Source organism: Leptopilina heterotoma, unplaced genomic scaffold (assembly GCF_015476425.1).
Source record: "Leptopilina heterotoma isolate Lh14 unplaced genomic scaffold, ASM1547642v1 Lhet_123, whole genome shotgun sequence".
In the NCBI taxonomy this organism is placed as follows: domain Eukaryota; kingdom Metazoa; phylum Arthropoda; class Insecta; order Hymenoptera; family Figitidae; genus Leptopilina; species Leptopilina heterotoma.
This window is the reverse complement of record NW_025110842.1, coordinates 3,217,753-3,237,128: the sequence shown is the minus strand read 5'-3', so window position 1 is coordinate 3,237,128 and position 19,376 is coordinate 3,217,753. Positions and strand designations below refer to the sequence as shown.

The window sequence follows — 19,376 nt, the reverse complement described above, 5'->3', positions numbered from 1 at the left end:
TGGAACATAAATATTATACATTTTTTACATTTTCACTTGGAAGAAAATTAGTATTCTTTTATTACAGTGTATTTAATTGAAGAGTTGTCGAATAATCGAAATTTCGTAAAGCTAAAATTTTAAACAAATGTATTTGAATATCCTCGAAGATCTTTTTCACAAATAATTTAAAAAGTTTGATTTAGAGAAGAATTTTAGTTAAAAATTGTAGAAAATAATTATTGAATTAAGAAGATAAAAATAATTTTTAAGGAGTAACAGTAACAAGGGTTTGAATTTGACATTTTTAAAAATCTTAATTCCTGTTTTGAAAGATAAATTTATGAACTTTATGATAGTAAAATGTTTTTTTTAAATAACGTTATTTTCTAGAAAATATAATAATATATAAAAATAATATAAAAATATAATTCTAATTATAAGCAATGCCTGGGAAATTCAAAAATCATATTAGTAGATTGCAACGTTTGTAAAATTAAATTTTAGTGGCCCCATTTATTAGGTTGATCTTAAACTATATAGAAAAAAATAATGGAGAGCAATGCCAGCGAAATTCAAAAAGCCTTATAAATTATATATATATATATACCAATTATAAATTTTTTTGCACTAATTTTAGTGGCGCCATCTATTGATGTAACTCTTAACCCTATAGATAAAACAGAACATCCGTTTTAACCAACTTAAAACTATAAAATTTAAATATCCCGCCAAGGTAGTTTTAATTCGCTGGTGGTGCCATCTTGCGGTTCTACCTAAAAAGAACAAATCGGTCGGTAAAACAGATTCCTACCTGACCATCAGTGTTTGAATTCATAATAGATACCTACCGAGCAGTTACTGACTGTAGGTACTTAGCTAAGATCAGAACCTGCCCCAGAACTCTCCTAGCTTTACTACTTTTATACACTCTTGAAAGTACCTTAAACCTGATCAGGGCCAGACTTGACAATTCTGGTCAGGCCCACATCAGGAACATCTTAGGGCTCAGATCAGGGCCACGTAGGATTTAAATTTTGAATTTATATCTTTCGAAGATAAAAATGCATGAAATAAATATTTCTTATAATTTAACTTACATAGATCGACAACACTATTTTTAATGAAAAAACCTCATTCTTGAAGGATTTTTAAATAAAAAACACAAGAAAATAAAATTAATATAATATAATTGTATTATTTATTAACAAACCTTTTATTTTTTTACATGTATAAATCATTTTATTTTACAAATCATTTGTCGATTCTGGGATCGCATAGTGTCCCCATGGTAAGGTATCGGTACTCTCCGGTAACAAATACCGTTTGTCGTCTTTTGGATTTAACGCAACTTTAATTTGTTCTACAGTCTCAATGTTGTGTAGTCGCGATCTAATATTATACTGTGTTCGAGATTGAATTTTAAAATCTCGCAGACATTTTACATAATCATCAAAATGAATCGATTTTTTTATAACGGCGGATTTAATGCCTTTGGCTTTTTTAATAGAATCTTTATTTTCAACCCCTTTATTTTCAACCCGTAAGCTGTACATCTTACTTCGCAAGCCAACAAATTCTGTAACGATCTTGCCTTTACACTCATCTTTCATAAGGCCGAGGATCTTTTTGTTGGCTTGCGGAATGCCATACACATTGTTTTCGGGATAGTCTGACGTATCGAACCTTTGGATATCATTTTTTATATCATTGTAGACATCTTTACATTTGATTTCGTAGATTAGACTGTCTGTATCGGTATACAAAATTTTACAATTTTGGGCGTATTTTTTTAACATATACTTGTAGTGAAAATCGTAGATTAGCGTTTTTGATATATCGAGCACACTGAACCCTGCATAGATTGGTTTGTTGAGCAGTACCTCGGTTTTACGCAGCTCAATGGCAACCAGATTTTCGTCGAATATCGCTCGACTATGGAAGTTAGGTCGTGAGATAAGGGCTTCAGCTCCGTAGCGGCCAGACCATTTGGTAACAAGCCTAATGTCGACATGTTTACGGACATTTTCCATTGTTTTGCCGTTAACAGCATTGTTCATCAGCTTGAAAAAATTTTTCTCGAACTCATTCCTCGCGTTGGTTCGCAACGTCGTATTGTTGTCGATGTACGGTTTGAGCCAAGTTGATTGATTAAACGCTAGGACTCGGTGAATTTTTACAAGTTTAATGCCATTATCGACAACTTGTTTTAACGTTCGGTAGTGAATCACATATTTTTCTTTGGGTAGGAGAGTTGTTAATAATTTCTTCTGCTTTGATAGAGGGGGTTTTGCATTTTCTGCACAAAATGGCATGTCTTTATGCGTGTCGTGGAGACTTTTAGGATACTCCAAGTCAACTTCGAGTATGTACCCAACAGAGGAATTATCAGTTACATTAAAATTGAAAGAGTCGTCGACATTGTCTATCCATTTAAAGCCGCCATAAGGGAGCGCTTGAGCCATTGCCCAGCCATATAGATTGTTGGCGTCAAAGTACATGATGTAGCTTGTATCTTTGCTTTCATCGAAATTTTCCATATATGGATTATTCGCTTTAGTATATCGGTTGCAACACTGACTTATGCCACCTCTAATACCGGACTCAACAAACATCATCATATCGATATCAGTTATAAGTTGCAATTCCACTCTCGTATATTTAAGCATAGCATCCCAAGTTAAACCGGGGGTCGTATAATAGTGTGCAGGGTCCAAACCATACGCGTTAACACATTGTTCTCGGAAATTTTCGAAGACATCTGCAAGTAGTAACACATCTGTTTTCATATACAAATGGACGTAATCGTAGAGATTTTTACAGTTAAACTCAGTCCATACATTCTGCGCATGTGCATACTCATGATCAGAAATACCGTCATCATAAAGCGTACTATAAAATTTCTCTATCGGAGGCAATTCTGTCTCTTCAAGCTTGCCTCTTGAGTCAAAGTACTCATAGGGGAAGACACCCTTACGCGTCAATAATTTGATTTTATCCGGATCTGTCACCGTACTGGCAAAAACGGAGTTGACAATTTTATACTCGTCTAGGTACGATGCGAGTTTTTCTAGGGATTCTGACATGAATCGCAATGAGTCGATGAATCGAAATTTGACCTCACTCCCCTTGACATGTTTAGTAAAAGAGATATACCTCTCCTTGTTAATGGGGAGGAGGTCAATTTTCCCTTCAAAACTTGTAGAAATCGCGTGAATTATAAAATGGGCGTCATAGCCACTTAGATTGTGGAACACTACGGGGATCGTTTGACAATCTTGGTAGTTAAGATTGCATGATTCATGGGCAGCACCCCTATATTTGCCAGTAAGGTGACTATGATCACGGGCTTTCTTTTCTCTTGCCTGTATTTTCTGTTGACAAATGTGACAGACTGTCGCTCGCTTAAAATCTTTGATTTCTTGAGGAGTTAAAGTATTTATTGGTGTCGGATTTTTAAAAACATTATGAATTTTCTCAGATAATTTCTTTAATTCCTCAGCAAACCATTTAGCAGGGTCGGATTCATGTTCCGGACACGGTACATATTTACATAATGATTCATCGTAGCTGCATTTTATATAATAGCCGATGCTTAACAATTTATGACGCTGGAAAACTTGAGTCTTACTTAAATTGTCTACATCTTTATCGGCGGGAAGAAGTAGACTTTCACAATCGGCGTAAATCACATAGGGAACTCTCTCCTTATTTTTATAATTTTTAAATTTTATTGTACAATTATTAGGCCCTGGTAATTTAATTTTACACCCATTCACATTTTTACAATTTTCGATGTGTGCGTTCAGTCTATCTACAGATAAAAAATAGTGTAAGCATTTGTCACAAATATGTTTTTTACCATTTTTAGCAGACAATTGTTTCGATACAAGGCGTGATAAATCTTTTATCCATACATAATGGAAGTTCATAAAATCATCGTCATCATACAATTCATTATTGACGTCACTTTCATCCCCATACCTGTCAGCAACATACAAGAGATTTACATGCCTATCTCTTTTTTCCGTCGTAAGGTGAAGAGGGTGTACTGAAAAGTCACCATACCTCTTTTCAAGGCCGTAGACATTAATCGAAACGTCATTAATTTTTTCAAATTTCGGAACACTTTTTAACGTTACTGGAAATTCAATTCCGTCAAAGTTTAATTCATCTTTAAATTCTTTAAAATTAGACACACGTTTAGGATCGGAGATATTTGGATGTAAAGCTGACAGTACCGCCCACTTAAAACATTCATTGTCATTATTTTGCACGTTTATACATGCATGTTTAATTTTAATTTTTGTCGGTAAATCAATGTAAGAGCTTGCACGCATTGGATTGTATTTATTTACATTGATTTCTAATCTTATAATTGATTGAATATTCCAATTCGAACCTTTTGCGTAGAACTCTTCAACAGTATGCAAAATCGGCTGCTTGATGTTCTGCTTGAACCAATCATCTAAAAGTGTTGTAGGGAAGATGCTGTTGGCCTTGGTTCCAAAAGGAATTGGCTTCACTACTTCTTCATCATTCTCCACCCTTTTAAAGTTTGCGATGAGAACACTATACACGAGAATGGGTCCATTCTTATTTAAGGCACCTCTAATGTGGTCCTGAAACCGTATAGACGCATCGTCTAAAAATGAGCTTACATCAACGTGTGCGAGATTCAAGACCACATTAGTGTACAGTCTACACGCAAAAGCACTCTCACACTCTGCCCAGCGAATGCGTTTATTAATATCTGGATCACCGATTGCAGCGCCATCTACAATATGGGACTCAAACAATGCGCGAAGTCTAATGATGGATTGTAGAATGCTCACACATCTTTGCTTTTGATGTGTGAAATACATCGACATGAGAATTCTCGATAACAAGTTTTCAAGTTGTAAGCATTTTACAATCCATCGTTCGATAAATGAACGTCTTAAATTTACTTCACTTAAATTTGGAATTAACTGAAGAGCTTTTTTGATGTCAGCAACAGCGACATCATTCTCGTCAAGGATTGTATCGTAATTCGGATGTTTACGTGGTCCATTGGTCGACTTCAGCTTACGATTCATCTCTGCATTTGAAATCACCACGTCCACTGAAATTGAAATCACATGTCCATTTGAAATCACCAGTGGTGTCCCCAGTTCGAACCAGGGCGTAGGCGTCTTCGGACGATGCCACGGATACGTGGGTGGAGATCCTGGTAGTGTTGTCGGGAATGGAATCTTATTACCTTAATTCTGCAAATATAAATATATTTTATATTAAAAAAGAATTCTTTTTTATATTTTTATGTCTATTAAAAATTCGTCTAAATGACATTCTATTCAATAATAAAATTCTAATTAACGAAAAATTCGATAAATTAGAATTCGACGTATTGGAAATTCTGTCAAATAAAATTTTTATTATGAAAAAATTTTGTTTAATAGAAATTCGTTTAAATGAAAATTATAGTAAATAAAATTTCGCAAAAAGAAATTTCGCTTAAAATAAACTTCTAGCATATAAAATTCTGTCCTACAAATATAATAAAAAAAATTGTTTTATGGAATACTAAGGCGCCCCAATTTATGTTATTTTTTTAAAAAACATGATTTTGTATAAAAATTGTGATTATGAAACGGAAATTATGCCACTTGCACGAGTAATAAACAAATAAAAAATAAAAAAAATTTAATTGCAATTAAATAATTAATAATTCTTTTTCATTAATTTAAAAAAATATAATTATTTCGTTAATAATATCAAATTGAATTTCCAAAATCTTTCTTGCTTTATTCTTAACCAAAACTTGAAATTTTGTTTAAGAATTTTGAATCGACAAATAGCAAGGATAGATTATATTATTAAAAAAACAAAATTTTCTAATTTTCTTTTATAAGGAAAAAAAGAAAGGCTGCATAATTTGGATTTGTCAAACAAAAAAGTTTTTTTAAAGAAAAAATGTAAACTAAATTACATTAATTTGTAACTTCAACGCAAAAGAAAAATAAATGATGAATAAAAACATTTAATTTAATACTAATTTTTTTACATTAATAAGTAAATTTTTTAATTAAATCAAAAATAAAAAGAATTATAATAAATTAAAAGAATAAAAATAATATAACAATGTCTATCAAAACATATAAAAAAACAAAAGCCTCCACAAAAGTCTAACTTCAGGTGTGAACAGAGATCCGGAAATCCGGAATCACCACGATTATTATATATAATGATAATAATAATAATGCATTCGAGCAAAAAATCAATTGAAAAAAATTAACATAACATTCGTAAGTAAATAAAAAAGCTAATTAATCGTCTACAATAAACAAAATTAAAATTAGTTTTTTAAAATTATTTCACAGTAATAAAAATATATTTTTAAAAATTAATATATTCATGAAATATTTCGTTCCCTACTTGAACGCTTAGATTTTTTAATTGATTTTTCCATTTTTTTCATAGTACATTTAAATAAAAATTAAATAAGTAAACATTTATTATTTATATACCTATAAATAGTAATTATACTAAATGTGATAAATTTTCCACAGTAAACAATAATAATTGCAATTAAAATTAAAACAAAAAAAATAATTTTCTTCCATTACAATTTTTTTAATTTGATTCTTTACAGTAATAATAAAAATAAATAAAATTTGAAGAATTACAGTAAATAAATAAAAATATATTTGAAAAATAAATACTTTGATAAAATGTTACGTTTTTTAAACAATTTTTTTAATTTTATTATTTCAAAGTATAATAAAAATATTTTTTGAAAGTAATGTATGGGTGATTTTCAAATAACTGTGATTTTTTGAATAAGACGTTTTTCTGCTAAAATAGTGAACATGCCACGGACCTGACATTTTGCCACGGTCCTGACATGTGTGTCACAGTTAAAATACGTAAATAAATAAATAATCGAATAAATATTTTCTTTTCAATGTTCGCACTTCAAAATAATACCAGTAGAAGTCAATTAAAAATAAAATTGAGTAATAAAATCACGATGTCGTTAACATGTGTAGATAGAAAGTAATTAACAATTTAAAACATGAAAAAAGTGCTCGTGTACGTAGAATATCATTATAATAAAAATATTTTTATATGTAAAACATCTGGTTAGATTTGGCCTACAAAGTACTTAAAAGATAGTTTCAATATTTGCTCACGTAAAAATTTCAGAACCAAATTTAAAAAAAACGTATGCCACGGACCTGACAATTTGACCCTATTTTCTTAATTTTAACTATGATAATGATTAGTTAATGAACTGAATATTAAGTATCTTTAAGAAGAGACTTATATTAAGTGATTTATGAAGTGAGTGTCAAAAAAAAATAATTTTATTAGTCATTTATCTATGTGGACATGCAAATATGACAGTTATTTGAAAATCACCCATATAGGTGACGAAATATATTTTGTTCATTTGAACGCTTAGAATTTTAAATTTCATTTTTCATAGTAAATGAATAAAAAAAAATAATAAACATGCTTTTGAAAATAAATAATATGATAATTTTTCACAGTAAATAAAAAGAATTATTATTATATGAATAATAATAAAATACATATAATTAAAAACTTACCAATTTTTGTTGAACTGTATATTTCTGCAATTTATTCCAGCTTCTTATTCACTTCTTATTAATAATTAATTATTAATTAATTCTTGTTAATTAATTCACTTCACAATTACGTAGAGGAAAAAACGCGACGATTACGCATCAATAATCCACAAAAGTCTAACTTTAGGTGTGGACAGAGATTCGGAAATCTAGAATCACCACGATTATCATACACATATGGTCAAGGCAAAGCCTTTTACTACACTGTTGTAAGCAAACTTTTTACGCAGACCAGAATTATTATTATTAGGGAAGAGTGGGGAAAAGCAGCCACACTAACGGTTTTATGACTCTTGTGACTAAACGAATCAACCGATTTCATTTTTTGATGGCTTGTTTGAAAGATCATTAATTGCGCAACTTTTTCCCAGAGACACCAAAATACTTTATCATTTAGTTGCTGTCAAAATCATATATAAAATTTAATCATCATAATTAATTAAATTATTTTATATTACTTTTATTAAATATAAGGACCCTTCATTTTAATTTTAATTCTCGATCATTTTATTGAAATTCATATTTATTTCATATGAGCCTTCTTTTTCAAATACAAAAATTGATTATTTTTTGTTTAAAAATTTTTTTTTTCATTTTTTGTATTTTTCAAGTATAATGTAATATTGACAATTTTATAAAAACACTAAAAATGACTAAAATCCCAAAATTCAAATATTTAAACAATATTCTATACTCTATTTAATCTGAATAAGCGAGATTATAAATATCGATAACTGATAAAATTAGTCATACAACTATAACTAGTTCTTGAAATATACGATAATCATCATCTTAATGTTAAAAAAGATTCTCGAATAAATGTTAATATTATATATTTTTAAAGCAACTTTTCTCAGGATATCCTAATTTTATCAGTATTTTATTATTTTCAGTATTATTATCAGTATATATATTATTTATCATTTCCTGCCTAAAATTTATTTAGAAAAATTTTTTCTCCTTTTTCTTTTAACTTCCCTCATTTTTAAATGAAATTATTTTTTTTTAAAATTTTTTCTTTAAATTATTGATATTTATTTTATATTTTTTCGTAGTACGTGACTTTCTTTAAATTTTTAATCAAAATTTTGATTACAACGCTACTTTTGTTTTAAAATTACGCATGAATTTTATAAGATATGGGAACTAAACTTCAGAAAAAAAATTAGTAAAATGAACTTGGGATTTGGGAGAATTTTCTTCGAATATAGTAAAATTTAATATTAAAAATTATTACTAGAACAACTTTTACTATTTTCAAAGACAATTTTTTTTTATAAAAATTAGAAAAATTTATTTTAAAAATAGTAAAATTTACTCGAAAACTAAGAATATTTAATAAAATTGTAATGATCGAAGAAAATTTGAATAATTTTTACAAAAAATAGAAATAGAATTTAGAATATTTTTTGACAATAATTGAATCGTTTTAACCTTTAGAGGGACGGGGTGGCCACCATTTATTTTGACGAATCTTTTTATCAAATTGACTTCTTATTTATAAATTTTTTTAAATAAAAAACTACTAAAATCTGTGCAAATTTACCGGCCCTCTAAAGGTTAAAGAATTTGATTATAATTTTTAAGAACAGTTTTTTGATTTCTAGTATTAGCGAATTTAAAGTAGTGGAAATTCTCAAAAAACCAGAAATAGTAACTTTTAGTGGCTAAAATCTAAAAAAAAAAGTACCTGAATAGTAGAATAACGTAAAAAAAGTAGTAAATAGTAGGTTTTAGTAGATGAGTGCAAAGGGAGGGTTAGAAATTAAACAAAAATTTACCGAATAATTAAAAAGGGTCAGGGAACATAAAACAGCGTTAGTTTATGAATTTAGTTTTCAGAAGAACGAATAAAGAAATTCTAGAGGAGAAAAAAATATTTGTTGACCCCAAAAGGACCTGACTGTACTTTTCTTTTTTTTCAATGTTCGCATGTAAATTTTAATATTAAGCGGATACCGCAACGAATATAATAATTATGACGAGTGTGTAACCGTGCTTTGACAACTTTTTTCGACATATCTCTATCGCCAGTGTATATTCTTTAACTCGAAGCTGTCGTGGTTAATAGCTTTTCGGCGAACCACCACCGGTTGATTTACGATCGTCTGTTATCCTGTTCCCAGACTCAACTGCGACGAATTGCGTATAGGCGCAAGTAAAAAAATTCATATGTGCGATTTCCATTTCTATGCGGAAGTTTTAAAAAATTCTTTTCAAAACAATATTTTGTTTTTAAAAATTCTGTATTCATTTCACCTCAATTTCATCAAACTAAAAATGGAATTAATTATAATAGTATTGAAGCTAAAAATCGGACTCCAACTTTACACCAAAAGATTGAACATGATAAACTTTCAATCTCAAAAAGTGTGAATACTTTCATTTGATTGGATGCACTAAAATCTTGAAACCAATGAAATGCAAAAATTCACACTTTGCGAGATTGAAATAACATCATTTCAATCGTTTTGGTGTAAAGTTGGAGTCAGATTTTTAACAAAGATCACTCCGAGTCAAGATTTTAACTTGGAATGATCGTTGACTTCAATACTATTAATTTAATTAATTAACTTAATTAATTTAATTAATTTAACTTAATTAACTTAACTAATTTGACAACCAAGTAATTAATTAATTAACTTAATTAATTTGACAACCAAGTGATAGAAATATTATTTAAGCATTTTTCACAAGTTGTCAAAATAATAAGTTATCACAAAAATTTAATTTGGTTTTTCCCTGATTTTTCCCTGATTTCCAGAAAAAATTTTGACTTTTTCCCTGTGACCCTGAAGAATATTCTGATTCACTCCAAACATTATTAGATTAGATTATTAGATTAGATAGATTCCAAATCAATAACTTCTTTTTTTAAATAAATATTCACTCATTATTACTTTTCTATGAATTAAAGATTTTCAAATTCAAACCATTCTGAAATTCAACAACTTATGAAAATATTATTATATAAAACATGAAGAAAACGATCAACCCTATTCAAAAATTCAATTATTTCTAAAAATTCACGCTAAATGCTTTTAATATTCAATTATAATTTTCAATTTTAAGTGAAATTCATTTTTTAATCAATTTTTATTAGAAAATTTTCCGAGAAATCAATTATCTAAATACACAACTAAATAATTTATTAAATAATTGAATATTTTTTAAAATTGAAATTTTTATGAAGAATTTTATCAAAATTTTTAAAAATAATAATTGAATTCTTTCGTCGAAATTAAGAAAATGAAATTTTAAGAATAAATGCAATTTTCTATCATTTCATTTCAAATTGTATAAAAATTAATTTAAATTCTGCGATAAGTTTTGTTATTTATGAAAATAATAGAATTCTTGCAACGAATTTTATTAAAAAAATTTTTTTAAAAATTGAATTCCTATGAAAAAGTTTGTTTGTGAAAATTATTAATTTCTTGTGAAGAATTTTATTCGAATTTTTTTTTAAATAATTGAATTTTTCAAATTTTTTAAAACCTTTTGAATATAATTAAATCCCATCGAGAAACCTTCATTAAAAAAAATTGAAAATAATTGAAATCTGACAAAGAATTTTATTAAAATTTCTTAAATAATTGAATTTCTCAGAATTTTTTAAAACTCATTAAAAATAATTAAATTCCATCAAGAAACTTCATTAGAAAATTGAAAATAATTGAGATCAGATGAAAAATTTTATTAATTTTTTTTTAAATAATTGAATAGCAGTGAAAAATATTATTATTTATGAAAATTATTAAATTCTTGTAAAGAATTTTATTCGAATTCTTTTTTAAATAATTGAATTTTTCAGATTTTTTTGGAACTTTTTTGTAAATAATAAAATTCCATCGAATAATTTCTTTAAAAAAATTGAAAATAATTGAAATCAGAGGAAGAATTTTATTAAATTTTTATTAAATAATTGAATTCTTGGGAAGAATTTTATTAAAATTTCTCGGAATTTTTTAAAACTTTTTGAAAATAATTAAATTCTATCGAGAAAATTCATTAAAAAAAATAATAAAAATCTGAATTTTATAAAATTTTTTTTAAATAATTGAATTCTTGTGAAGAATCTTATTAGAATTTTTTTTTAAATAATTGAATTTTTCAAAATTTTTGAAAATAATTAAATTCCATCGGGAAATTTTATTAAAAAATTGAAAATAATTGAAATATGACCAAGAATTTTATTAAATTTTTTTTTAAATAATTGAATCCCTGTGAAAAATTTTTATTTTTGAAAATAATTAAATTGTTGTGAAGAATCTTATTATTCGGATTTTTTTTAAATAATTGAATTTTTTTAGATTCTTTTAAAACTTTTTGAAAATAATTGAATTCTATCGAGAAATTTCATTAAAAAATTTAAAATAATTGAAATCTGACGAAGAATTTTATTAATTTTTTTTTAAATAATTGAATTCTCGAGAAAAATTTTATTATTTTAATAAAAAAATTGATTTCTTGCGAATAATTTTATTCAGATCTTTTTAAATAATTGCATTCTCATAAAAAAATATATTATTTAAGAAAATAATTGAATTCTTAAGAAGAATTGTATTGAAAATAATTGAATTGCACAGGGAAATTTTATTAAAATTTTAATTTTATTAACTATAAATCTTGTAAAGAAACTTCATTAAAAATATTAAAAATAATTGAATTAGTGCAAAGAAATTTATAAAAAATTGGCAAGTAATTGAATTCCTGTGAGATTTTTATTAAAATTTTGTTTAATCAATTGAATTCCTTTTTGGCAAAATTTTATTAAAACAGTAGATATTAAAAACAATTTAATTGAGGAAAATTTTTGAAAATAATTGAACTTTTGTCAAGACTTTTATTAAAAAAATTGAAAATAATTGAAATCTGACGAAGAATTTTATTCAAATTTCTTAAATAATTGAATTTCTCAGAATATTTTAAAACTTTTTGAAAATAATTAAATGCTATCGAGAAACTTCATTTACAAAAATTGAAAATAATTGAAATCTGACGAAGAATTTTATTAAATTTTTATTTATATAATTGAATTCTCGAGAAAAATTTTAGTTTTTTTTAAAAAGAATTTAATTCTTGGGAAGAATTTTATTAAAATTTCTTAAATATTTGAATTCTTAAGAAGAATTGTATTGGAATGAATTGAATTGTACAGGGAAATTTTATTAAAATTGCAATTTTATTACCTATAAATTTTGTAAAGAAACTTCATTAAAAAATTAAAAATAATTGAATTGGTGCGAAAAAAATAAAAAAAATTGGTAAGTAATTGAATTCCTGTGAAATTTTTATTAAAATAGCACATATTATAAAAATAATTGAATTGAGGAAAATTTCCGAAAATAATTAAACTTTTGTCAAAAATTTTATAAAAAATTTTTGAAAATAATTGAATTTCGAAGAAGAATTTTATTACTTTTGAAAATAATTGCAATTTTAACTAGAATTTTTTTTAAATTTTTGAACATAATTGAATTTATGCCGAGTTATGCGAAGCAGTTTATTCTCTGACAAATTCTAATTTCTTTGACTTTTCTGACCTGTGGCAACCCTGTATTTGTATTTAATAAATTTCAGAAAATGAATCATTATTATGATTAGAAATAGAATTATTACGGTTGTTACTTATAGTAACAATTCCATAATCTTTTCGAGATAAAAGCTTAAGTTTCCGAGTGTGTATGACAATAAGTCGGTATAGTGTCTGGCAACACTGTGTATGACAAATTTGAAAAGTGGTGGGGGTGGCACAAAATATTTAGCATTCACACCCAAGATCCAACGCGAGCTCATTGACTCATTCAGAGTTTCTCGTTTCAGTTATCAACAACAATTTTTTCTTATTGATATTGAATTTTGAAACCAAGAGAAATTCCCCGTTTTTTGATTATATCAAAAAAAAATTATGACCGGCCGTGGTAAGGGAGTGAAGGGAATCAAGGGATTGGGTAAGGGAGGAGCGAAGCGTTATCGTCGCATTATACGCGACAATATTCGCGGTATAACGAAACCAACAATTCGTCGATTGGCACGTCGTGGCGGTGTGAAACGGATTTCGAATTTGGTGTACGAGGAGGTTCGTTGTGTTTTGAAATTGTTTCTGGAGAATGTGATTCTTGACGCTGTCACCTATACGGAGCACGACAAGAGGAAAACAGTCACCGCCATGGACGTTGTTTATGCACTCAAACGTAGAGGACGTCCGCTTTATGGTTTTGGAGATTAAAAATCAAAAAATTACATCATGAGTGCCGAGTCATTGTCAGAGGATATAATCATTTCAATAACAATCGGCCCTTTTCAGGGCCACTACATTTTTTCGATATGTGTAAGAATTTACTTTTTGTTTTGGGACTTGTTTGTGAAAACTGTGAGAGGTGCGCGCTCAATCGAGCGCAAGGTGCTACTTAGGGATTATTCACATATCACGTTAGGCAATTTTTTATATATATATATTATTTTATATATATAATATATAATAATATAATATAATAGAAAATTAACAAATATACCATTCGAAAGATTATTAAATCCTACTATTAATTATACATAACTGGAAATTTTAATAATTTATACAAAGATTGCAGCAATGCTAACAAATTTGACAAAAAAATTTTAATAACATTTTTTTTTTTTGAAATTTTTTCAAATTTAATTTAAGACCAAAAGAGTACAAAAATCTTAATCGGATAGCGAGATATCATAGAGCATTTTCAGCTTTTAAACTAAAAAAATAATTAAAAATATAGCTGTTGAAAAATTAAACTTGACGACAAAAAAAAAATTCGTTTCAATCACTTGAAAAAAATTTTTAAAAATTTAATTCCATAACTTTTATTTTTCTGACTTTTTCCCAATTTCTTCTTTGGAATTTTTTTTCCAATTCCTTCAACGAATTTTGTCATTCATCAAAGAATTTCAATATTCAGAAAAATAATTTAATTCTTGCGAAGAATTTTTTTGCGAATTCAAATTCAAATAATTTAATTTCCAAGAAAAAATTTATTACTTTTAAAAATAATTGAATTCATGTGATGAATATTGTTATATTTATGAAAATAATGGAATTTTGCAAAGAAAATTTTATTAAAATTCCTCAAAATATAATTGAATTTTCGGGAATAATTTTGTTATTTATCTTTAATAATTGAATTCTTTCGAAGAATTATTTATGAAAATAATTGAATTCTCGGAAAGAATTTTTATTAAAATTTAAAAGAATAATTGAATTATTTCAAAAAATTTTAATTAAAATTGTATTTAAAATAAATGATTTCTTTTGAACAATTTTATTAAAATATTTGACAATAATTAAATTCCTGTGAAGAATTCTAATATTTTTGCAAATAATAAATTGAATTCTTTAAAAGAATTTTAAAGAAAACGTTTTTTTAAATAATTGATTTTTTCGAGGCATTGAAATTCAATTTTTAAGAATAATTACATTTTTTGATCAATTCTTGTAAAATTAATATTAAAAATAATTGAAATCATGTGGAAAATTTTTTTATTTATGAAAATAATTGAATAGTTGTAAAAAAATTTTATTAAAATTTTTATAAATAATTGAATTTCTGTAAAAAAATTTTTATTTTTTTAAAATAATTGAATTGTTTTGCGAAATTTTATGAATATACTATAGATATTGAAAATCATTGAATTGCAAAAAGTTTTTAAAAAGAATTCTATTAAAATTTTTCAAAATAATTGAATTCATAAAAAGCATTTTATTATTTATGGAAATTATTAATTTCTTGTGAAGAATTTTATTAAAATATTTGAAAATAATTGAACTGTATATTCAACTTCTTAATTTATATAGTTTTGACTGTTAATTATTATTAATGATATATCATAAATTTTTTTACTTTGCTTTCCTTATTGCGATAAAATTATAAACAGTGAATATGGAATCAGCAGAATTTGTTTTCAAAAGTCAGCTCATTTTGAAATCCTAATATAAATTTTTCATTATACAAAGATTGAGAATATTCAAGTAAATATATAAAAATTAAAAATGACAGTTAATTATCCAAAATTGTCCACCAATAAATAAATAAAGAAACAAAAATTAAGAAACAAAAATTAAGAAATAGAAAATAAATAATTTTTTTGGAACTAAAAATAAAAGTGAAAAAAATTATAATATATAATATATAACTTCAATTATTTATAATAATTTCTCAAAAGTTCTTCAAGAATTCAATTACTTAAATACAAAAATCTAATTTTTCGATTAAAATTCAATTTTTTCAAATATTTTGTCAAAAATTCTTCGAAATTTAAAAAATGTACAAAAAATTTAATTTTTAGATAAAAATTTAATTATTTTCAATAATAATTTCTCAAAAGTTCTTGGATAATTCAATTATTTAAATTGAAAAAATACTTTTTAATAAAAATTCTATTATTATTTTCAGTAATTTTCCGAAAATTTTTTGAGAATTTAATTATTATTTAAATGTACAAAAAATTTAATTATTTCTAATAATATCTTAAAAGTTTTTCGAGAATTTAAACAATTTTTCTAAAGTTCTTCAAGAATTCAATTATTTAAATACAAAAATTCAATTTTTATTTAATAATTCAATTATTATCAACAATTTTCATAAAAGTTCTTAGAGAATTCAATTATTTAATTTTTCATAATAAAAATTAAATTATTTTCAACAATTTTCCTAAAGTCCTTTGAGAATTCAATTATTTAAATACAAAAATTGAATTATTTTGAATAATTTAAAATAAAAATTCTATCCTTAGTTATAAAATGAACGATAATAGTTTTTTATACATACCTATGTAATTTAAAAATTTCCAAACAATTGAAATTTGGTAAATTCTATTCAAAAAAATAATTGAATTTTTAAAAAATTTTAATTATTAATATAAACGCGATTTCTCCAAAATTTTAATTAATCTAAAATAAAATTCTAAGAATTATTTTTTCAAAAATATTTTAATATAATTTTTAAAAGCTAATTTTCATTAATTACCATTTTTGAATTTACACGTTGAAGATTTCTAATTAAAATTTTTGAGAAATCAATTATTTTCAAAATTTCCAATTAAAATTCTTTAAAAGTTCATTTTCAAAACTTTTTTATAAAACACTTTGAAAAAAATCAATTACTTTGAATTAAATTTTACGAAATTTCAATTTTTGAAACTCTTTTTTATTGTAAATTTTGAAAATTTATTTAGTATTTATAAAAATAGTTGAATTGTTTCGAAGAAATTATTAAAATTTTAGGAAATAATTGAATTTCATGAAAATATTTGAATCCTTCCGAGAAATTCAATTAAAGATGTTTTGAAAATAATTGAATTTCTGCAAAGAATTTTACTATTTATAAAAATAATTGAATTTCGGTGAAGAAGTTTACTATATTTCTAAAAATAATTGAATTCCTGAATTCTTTGTTAAATTTTTTTTAAACAATTGAATTTCTGTGACGAATTTTATAAAATTCTTTTTAAATAATTGATATTTTTCGAAAAAAATTTTGAAATTTTTTATATTAAATAATTGAATTCCTGTGAAAATTTTATTATTTCTGAAAATAATTGATTTATTTCGAAGAAATTTATTAAAAATCTTGAAAAATTATTGAATTCCTGTGAAATTTTGCCAAGAATTTTTTTAAAGTTTTTAAAAATAATTGAATTTCGAAGAAGAATTGTATTATTTATAAAGATAATTGAAATTTTGACGAGAATTTTTAAAAAATTTTTGAACATAATTGAATTTTGGAGAATTTTTTTTATTTTTAAGGATACAAGTAATTGAAATGACCAGAATTTTTTTAATTTTCGAATATAATTGAATTTCTGCAAAAAATTTGATTACTTTTGAAAATAATTGAATTTCTGAAATTATTTCTAACTTTTCCAAAATTCAATTTTTTTTAGTATTTTTAACAAAAATTCTTTTATCAATCTAGTATTTATGAAAATTGTAAAAGTGATTCATTAAATAATTTCTAAGTCTTTATTTTATGATATAGTTCTTGTAAAATGAAGTTATGTAAAAATAAATTATTGTCTGAAATAGAAAAAATTCAAGGTTTTGTATTAAAATTCGTGGTAATTTCATAGTTTACGAGGCAGACAAATAAAACATCAAAATTCAGAGTTTTTTCATGAATTTTTAAAATTCAATTTTTTAAGTAATATAAAGTAATATAAAATTTCAAGATAAATGTAAGAACAAAAAATTTTCCAAACGTAATCGAGAAATAATTGGTGGCCCTGAAAAGGGCCGATTGATATAAAAAACTCTTTTCTAGCGAGAAAAAGTTTCATAAACTATTTTCATATATTAATATAGAAAAAAAAAAAATATTCATTTTTTGTATATTTTTTCTCCTCCTTCCACAATTTTTTTTTACTCTCCTTCTATTTCCCTCTTGCTCCCTCCTTAGAAAAATGGATCTCTCTTCATTAAATGTATCAAAATTCGCGTGCATTCATCAAATGAAATATCAATTTTCTTCGCAATATTTTGCACAGTCATATTCTCCTGACTCTTCAGTATACTCCTCACTTGTAGAATTTTATTCATATAATCAGTGGCACTGATTTCATTTTCACTATCTTTATTCTCATCGTTACAAATAACAACGTCATCGTCATCAAAATCATTAACTCCATCAGGCGATTTTTTAATGCGATCCAAGTGTTTTTGGAAAATTTCAAAAATCCTCTTCTGCGGCAAATGATCATTGGGAAAGGCAATTTTTATCATTTTAAATGTTTCACTTGCGGAGAAATCATTTTCAAAACAAAATTTCACGCAAATTTTCTGCTCTTTTTTCGTTAGACTCAACATTTTTGTACTGATATTTTTTTTCTTCTTTGCTGTTTACACTTTTTTTTTATTTCTTTCGAAAGTTTTTAAGCGTTTTTAAGTTTTTTAATTAAAGTATTTTTAATATAAAATGTACGATATAATTTAATATACAAAAGTCCAATTCGAGATTCGGACTTCAACTGAAGGAGTTTTTATTATTTCGAGTCTTTCGAGAAATATTATATGTTTACTAAAAGCTCGGTGTGTACAACGAGAAACGTTGGTCGAAGAAAAAGAAGAGGGGAGGGGAGACGAGGTTCTATTTAGTGAAATGTAAACATCGAAATATTTTCAATATTCTCCCTTTTGTGACGATATTTCTCTGACAATTTTCTTCCAGTGTTTAAATTTGCGAATGATTTAAATGAATTTAAAATTTAATATTTTTATATTGACTATTTTTTTATTTTTTTATTTCATTAAATCAAATTTAATTTATGAAATTAAATTCACATTAAATTAATAATTAATAATTGTTAAAACCAATTTATAACAAATAATTAACTAAATAAACAGATAATTAAAATTAATAATTTAATCATTTATTGTATATTGTATATGTAATTATAATTAATATAATTAATAATTATATTTAATATAATTAATAATTATAATTAATATAATTATAATTATAATTAATATAATTATAATTATAATTATAATTAATATAATTATAATTATAATTAATATAATTATTACTTTCAATGAAAAAAAATTAATAAATTTGATTCAAATAATTATTTACTTGCATGAAATAAATATTGTACTTAAATTAAACAAACAAATTCATTATTAGAAACAAATAGAATTTAATTGATTCAAATAAAAATTATAATTTTTATCAATTTCCCCTTTTCAGACTCTTCGCACTCGATTATTTTTACAAAAAGTTTTTTAAATAATTGAAT

General features: G+C 24.9%; 2 protein-coding genes across 2 annotated transcripts; one reads left to right on the top strand and one right to left on the bottom strand.

The window, feature by feature from the left end:
* Nucleotides 1-1,157: 1,157 nt before the first annotated feature.
* LOC122512572 lies at nt 1,158-7,805 on the bottom strand. The gene is made up of 2 exons (XM_043628473.1): nt 7,575-7,805; nt 1,158-5,228 (listed from the first exon to the last, which is right to left on the bottom strand). The coding sequence occupies exon 2, from the start codon at nt 5,055-5,057 to the stop codon at nt 1,227-1,229; it is 3,831 nt and encodes a 1,276-aa protein (XP_043484408.1). The 5' UTR covers nt 5,058-5,228; nt 7,575-7,805; the 3' UTR covers nt 1,158-1,226.
* A 5,588-nt stretch (nt 7,806-13,393) lies between these two features.
* Nucleotides 13,394-13,923, top strand: LOC122512532 (histone H4-like). The gene has a single exon (XM_043628422.1). It carries the CDS (start codon nt 13,525-13,527, stop codon nt 13,843-13,845), a length of 321 nt encoding a protein of 106 aa, XP_043484357.1. The 5' UTR covers nt 13,394-13,524; the 3' UTR covers nt 13,846-13,923.
* The last annotated feature ends 5,453 nt before the right edge of the window (nt 13,924-19,376 follow it).

Coding starts and splice junctions, on each gene's coding strand:
- LOC122512572 (XM_043628473.1), bottom strand. CDS start 5,057: ATGAATCGTAAGCTGAAGTCGACCAATGGACCACGTAAACATCCGAAT.
- LOC122512532 (XM_043628422.1), top strand. CDS start 13,525: ATGACCGGCCGTGGTAAGGGAGTGAAGGGAATCAAGGGATTGGGTAAG.